General features: G+C 41.6%; 1 protein-coding gene across 1 annotated transcript; it reads right to left on the bottom strand.

Moving 5' to 3' along the window:
* Positions 1–1,717: 1,717 nt before the first annotated feature.
* LOC148166046 (uncharacterized) lies at positions 1,718–6,318 on the bottom strand. Its single transcript, XM_088049456.1, has 10 exons — positions 6,285–6,318; positions 6,173–6,227; positions 6,008–6,139; positions 5,281–5,954; positions 5,034–5,246; positions 3,796–4,974; positions 3,237–3,309; positions 2,667–2,670; positions 2,152–2,160; positions 1,718–1,783 (listed from the first exon to the last, which is right to left on the bottom strand). The coding sequence occupies exons 1-10, from the start codon at positions 6,316–6,318 to the stop codon at positions 1,718–1,720; spliced, it is 2,439 nt and encodes an 812-aa protein (XP_087905582.1).
* Positions 6,319–6,825: the final 507 nt, after the last annotated feature.

The raw sequence follows: 6,825 nt of genomic DNA on the forward strand, positions 1-6,825 counted from the left end.
CGGCATGCTAATAGCTTCTATTCGCGACAATGCATCTGCGACTACATTCTCAGTACCCGATAGATGAATGATGCTGGTAGTGAATTGACTTATATAATCCAATTGTCGAAATTGACGTGGCGAGGCTTTGCTTGACTTCTGCTTAAAAGCGTACGTCAACGATTTATGGTCAGTTCTCGCAACGAGGGGCCTCGCTTCCACCATGTAACTAAAAAACTTGATAGCTTCGTATATAGCCAGCAGCTCACGATCATACGCGCTGTACTTTCTCTGAGTGTCGTTCAACTTCCTCGAAAAGAAACCTAATGGTTGCCTTTCGTCATCCACTTGCCGTTCAAGGGTGGCCCCTACTGCCACGTCCGATGCATCGACTGTTAGTGCAAGTGGAGCGCCTTCAGCTGGATGAGCTAACAGAGCAGCGTTGGCGAGGTCGTTCTTGCAGCCCTCGAATGCTTCCTCAGCTTCTTTCGACCAGCTGATCTTTCTATTGTCGTTTTTGGTACTATAGTGAGACAACCCCTTTCTCCCGTTGTTGTTCCCTAAAGGGGTACGTTTAGTCCCCGCCGTGTTGGCGGATGCGCTCACGTGATCGTCGCCGAAGGTAAATCAAATCTTCACTTACCCTACGTTGTGTATTTTGATTAGGTGTAGCTAATTACCCCTTTTCTTTTTATTCCCGTAATCGAAGATTGTTCGGGGTCGAAATTCATGACCCTCAGCGTTCCCGCAAAGTAGCACCACACACCGAAGGAGGGGGTTCACCCATTTAAAAGCAGCAATACATATCAAGGCATTTATTGACACACATCAATTAAATTTACAGGGCCAAATCTTAAGTCTGAACTCTAAATCCGGAAGACAATAACATGCAACATAAACAATACAAATGATAATAGTATGGGCCAGAGCAGAGGGGGTTATGTCGCCTAACTCAAGCAACGTGTCTAAGTTAACTCCTGCACGACGCGGGGTGGCGCAAGTAAATTCGTTGCCGAGTAAATTCGTTGACTTCCTCTTCGGAAATCTAGAAGAGATTTCCGCTAACTAAACAGAGCTCTGGGCACCTTGAAGAGATTTCCCAAAAATAATACCTTTTTCAACTACCCCTAACTTCAGGTCTCTTGATGCGCTTCGATTTCCAGACAAATTTTGACAATTCGAACTTACACCGTACTTAGACATGGGCGCCGCGGATTTTTAGGCAATAAGTGTTTAGTTAACGGTTGGTTTACATCGCGGGTTTTTAGATTACGCTCTAGCTAGACGGCCCAAGTCCGGTCTAAGATTGGCAAGAACGCCCCACGCGAGCAAAGTCCAGAATTCGACTCGTAGCAAAATACACCGAATGTACGACAAACGAAGCTCGGAATATGCAAACTGAATTTGCGAACAAATGATCAGTGGATTACAGTTAACTGAGGGTTCCATTTCTTTGCTTGAATGTTCTTGTTTCCTCCCACGATGTTAAAGTAAAGGTGGGTCTCGTAAGAGCGAGGACCCGTACGATTCTCGACACGGGCCCCCATATAAATAAGTTTTTTTTTTCATCTCAGAACTGCACTTTCAGGTCCCCCCCGGATCCCCTATTCCAAACAACGTTTGCGTAGCTAAACCCGTTCAAGAACGATAACGAAATTCATTTGCTGGTGGTTTTGTGGTTTTTCAATTTTTGGTTTCTCGATATTTTTGTTTAGTGTAAAATTCGTTAAATCGTTAATTACGTTGGGGATTTCGTCAAATCCGCGGTCCTGTATATATTCGAATTTTTAGCGTGGTTCCCCGACTTCTCTCGACCGATGTAGTAGTTTAGTTATTTTCTAACCGCGAACCCACACCTCAAGCCCGCGCAATTTGTAATCAAAATCTTACCTTGGCGCTGGGGCACCCGGAAACTCCGACTAAGGGATGGGAACACCCACTGCACTCTTTACCACTCGGTAAGATTAACGCGTTTAAAGTTTGTTATGCACAAAGAGAAAATTACAAAACTAGAAAAAACGATTAATACAGCACAAACACAGAAATCTAAATGAAACAATTTAAATTTAAGTGCACGGCACAAGAAAATTCACTAGCACGGAATTACTTCGATAAAACAGATCGTCACCCAAAAGTACGACTGAAGCAATCAAAGATCGTCTAATGACTGACTCTGCTTCCCTAATTTTTGGTTTTTAAGGAACGGCTCAGCCGGATTTGCTCGCGCATTTTAATTTTGACTTGTGTTTCCCTATTGGACGCTTGAGGGTGGTTTCGGTTCGCGTTCATCCCCCACTCTCTTAGCACATATGCAAATTAATTACCAATTATTTACTTATTACGTTCATATCGGTAATTGAAGCCATCGCAAGGCACCTTCATGTTGTATTCAACTAGGCATCACCGATATAAAAAAAGAATGAAAGTTCTACGATGAAGTTGACCCGTTTGCTGTTAAATGTTTTTGTTAATTTGTTGAAAATTATTTAATTATTTTATACCTGACCAAATCAACAACAAACGTGGTCTTCGGCCCTGTTTCGTTTATTACAATTATGCGGAAACCTAATTTAACTCTGATTAAGAAATTGAGATAAGTGTTTCGGCCGTTTCGACCTAGATGACACTCTCGGGATGATTTGTTAAATCGGAAATCCCTTTTTCTAAATTTCCCTTATCAGATCTACCTTCCTGAAATTTGCATGCTCTAGTTCTATGTTAGTAAAATTTAGCGGTGTCGACTAAGGTAGTTCGGGCAATGGTTTCTAAAGGCTTAACCAGATTTTGAATAGAACAGTTATTACCTGTTGGATTTAAATCTAAACGTCACTAATCATTCTAAACAATCATTTGCAACAAAGGCCCTAACTAATAATCTTGTAAAGAATTAACACAAATTAAAATCTCCTAATTAAATCAATTTATGCTAAATTATGGTTGACTTCCGCTGCTAAAAGGGTTAGTAACTATAGCGAGGGTGGTATCAAAATGTAGAGAAACTCTTCGCGAGATTTGTTGGAATCGCGTTGTCCCGATGAATGGTTGATTATGATCTTAATTCGCGAATTTTACAAATTACGGTTTTGGTCACGTAGCCCCCGAAATCAGATACCTCCCGAACACATGTGGTTTCGCTCTGTCCGCGCGGTCTTTCAACCACTTATCTGGTTATCTCATTATCTCCTAGATTATGCTTGCCAAAGCGTGTGACTTTTTCTTCTTTAAAGTTGGCCAATTAATTAGTGCACTTTGATCACGTTACTTTTCCAACGGTACCGGAAGACTTTTCACGAGTTAATTTTGATTGTGCGGCCCCCGTCGCTGTGAGTACTACATGTTCCAAACATTTAGTTTCATTAATTTAATTCCCCTTTTAAATAATCCTAATTTCGATGTCAGCTAATCGTGATTACGTCATCTAACGTTCCTGTAACCAAATTTTACTCGGATTGTCTTTATTTCCTGGGAAGCAGGCAAAAACGATTTAAATTTCTTTGTCTGAATAGACGCGGGCTGTTTCTCGGTTTATCACAACTAAAAAGGGCCACTGTGGCAACGCTTTCAAGGGCTCAGTTCTCGGGAATCTTTAACACGGTTAATAAGTGGATGGCAAATTTATGGTGTTCGACCCGCACCTCCCCCAACACGTGTGGCGTCGGCGGTGGGAACCTTGTTCACCCTACATTCCGATACCGGGTACATAGATTTTAATTCGTTTCGTACAATTTTTTTATTTCAACGCGAGCGCGGTCATTTCTTCTTTTTCCTACGTCGTACCTGTAATCGTTTATTTATTTGGGGCGCTCACCACAGTACTGTTCTTTAGGTAGCCGGTTAACGGTGCTTGTCTTTTTGCAGAATTTTCCATAAATCGGCGGTAGAAATTTAGCATACCCAAAAATCGTCTCAACTCTTTAAATGTCGTAGGTTTGGGGAAATTCTGGATGGCTAGCACTTTCGCTAAAATTGGTCGAGAGCCTTCTGAAGTTATCTTGTAACCGAGAAATTCCAGCTCACGCACACCAAAAGCGCATTTTGCAAGATTGATAACCAAACCGTAGTCGTCTAGTCTTTGGAAAACCATTTGTAGATGTCTTGCATGTTCCTCTGGAGTTCGCGAAAACACTAAAATGTCTATGTATACGAAGCAAAAATTAATGTCCTGAAACACTTCATTGATAAATCGTTGAAATGACTGCGCTGCATTTCGTAGGCCGAACGTCATCCTAGTAAATTCAAAAAGACCGAAGGGCGTCGTCACAGCGGTCTTTGGAATGTCTTCTTCTGCGATAGGGATTTGATGATAAGCTCTAACTAAATCCAAGGAAGAGAAAATTGTTTTTCCCTGTAACTTGTGAGCAAAATCTTGAATATGGGCGATTGGGTACTGGTCTAGCACGGTCACAGCGTTAAGTCTACGATAATCGCCGCAGGGTCTCCACGTTCCTGGCTCTTTCTTTGGGACAAGATGGAGTGGACTGGCCCAAGGGCTGCTAGAGGGACGACAAATTTTTTGTTGCAGCATGTACTGGAACTCAAGTTTTGCAATCGCCAATTTCTCCGGCGTCAAGCGTCGTGGCCTTTCGGCAATGGGCTGGCCTGTTGTTACTATGTGATGAATATCACTGTGGGGAAGTCGATCAGCTATTGATGAAGGTCTCGTTAATCGCGGGAACTTCTTCAGAAGCTCCTGATATTGTGAAGTTGGTGCAATTGTCGTAACTGTGGAAACTCGACATCTTGCTATCTCACCAACTGTAAAATGCTTTGTTACATTATCTATATGGCGTTGCCGTTTTAAGTCTATTAACAGGTCAAATTCGTGACTAAAATCTGCACCGATAATAGGGTAAGTTACGTTCGCAACAATAAAACGCCACGTGAATTTCTTGTTAATGCCCAAATTGACGCGCACTAATTTTGTCCCATAAATCTTTATTGGGGAACCATTTGCCGCAAAAAGCTGGTTTTTGAATTGCGCAACAATTTTTCCAGCTACATAATCGTCGCGGTATAACTGAGACCACAGCACCAGAGTCCACTAAAAATTTTACTCCCGTAGTTCTGCCTGTAATGAAAAAGCGATTTTGTCTTTGTGAACCACTCGTTGACGCCTCGCCCGACGATGGTGCATTTAGTTTTCCTGGTCACGGAAAGTGCAGGGTTCGCGACACTTTTTAGCCTTTCTCCCAAAGGCTGCATGATAGTGGCACCAGTCTTCGTTTTGTGGTCGTCGTGATGTCCGACACTTCGAATTGGAACGTTCTCTGTCGCGAGAACGGTCGTAGCGTCCTCGTGAACGTTGAGTTGCAGCCTTTAGCTCTGCCACCATTTTCGTCAACTGTGCAACCTGTTCTTCTAGGGACATGCTAGAGGTGATTTTCTGTTCGATTTGTGATGGACCCACGCGTGCTTCCCCATAAGATGCGGCCGCCACTATACCGTCCACCTGGCTAGAGCTCACTTCTATGATTCGATCAGCTATGTCTGCAATCTTGGTGAGTGCAATCCCATCGCTGACGGCTAAAGTAATTTGAACATGGGACGGCATTCGTTGCAACCAAATCGTCTTTAGTAATTCTTCTTTAAACTGCGGTCCAGCTAGTGCCTGCATGTACCTCAACAATTGCGATGGTTTTCTACCTCCAAGTTCGATACCAGATAGAAGCCTTTTGAATTTAGCTTCTTGTGATTCATCAAATAGTTCTACCAGTCCTTTCTTCAACCACTCATACTTGTCCTTTTCAGGTGGCGTTGTAATAAAATCAGCAATTTGCTCCAGTGAGTTCTGGTCTAATGCACTAATTACAGCGTAGTACTTGTTTATGTCTGATCGGACCCTATTTGAGTGAAGCTGTGCCTCCACCTGCAGAAACCAAAGTGTTGGGTTCGTCTGCCAAAAGGGTGGTAGTTTAACGTTTACGACGTCGTTGATGTGCTGTAATTCCTCTTCTTCCGACATTTTGTTGTAGCCACTGAATATGTCTCGATTCGTCACACTCTCACGGTTAGAGTCTCACAATCGTGCTTGATCACGTCGTGGTCACCAAATAAAGGGATAAAGAAAGTCTTTATTTGAACGAATTTATTTTTTAATGCGACATACTGCCACAGATTCATTGTTCTGTACTGGAGTTTATGTACACTTTTGATTGTATCGCTAAATCAGTGATTAGGGTTCTCAGTGTCAAACTCTTTCGGGTCAAGGGTAAATTCATGTAAGACAGTTAAATCATTTTTATGGATGCCTGTAGTATTGGCTCAAGTTACAGCTTAATAATTTGTATGTATATTTAAAGTTTAACATATTTTTGAAGCGGTGAACTTTTCATTATGCATCTATTATGAAAAATTGCGTCTTGCGAACGCATCGCATTAATGTTTGCTATGAGTGCTTGAGGTTTGATAGGAAATATCTTCGAAATGGTGAACTTTGCGCAAGTTTTATGTGTGATAAAAAATGCGCTTCGCAGAATACTATCGATATGTGAAAGATCTTTTGATATTTAAAATTTTTATTGAATTGAGTTTTATACAATTAATTTTAGGTCAATATTTAATGATAAAAACATTACTGAATGTCGAACAAAAATCCAATTTATTAAGCTCGACAATGGAAGTAACCGTCGGGGATGACTTCATTCTCGCCGGCCAGCCTAGCGAAGGTACTTATTACTAGTTATCAAATTAGATTGCATTGAACAAATAACTATATGCTAATACATACAATACTATAAACTATAAAGTATATAAAGTAGTCGATCGAGATAAGACAGATAACAAACAGCTTGTACAAAGAGTCAATACACCAAGCAACGGTTCGGTTACCAGGTTCAATGTCAGATC

Source organism: Gnatocerus cornutus, unplaced genomic scaffold (genome assembly GCF_029298725.1).
Source record: "Gnatocerus cornutus isolate USDA-ARS CGAHR unplaced genomic scaffold, icGnaCorn1.1 ctg00000033.1, whole genome shotgun sequence".
In the NCBI taxonomy this organism is placed as follows: domain Eukaryota; kingdom Metazoa; phylum Arthropoda; class Insecta; order Coleoptera; family Tenebrionidae; genus Gnatocerus; species Gnatocerus cornutus.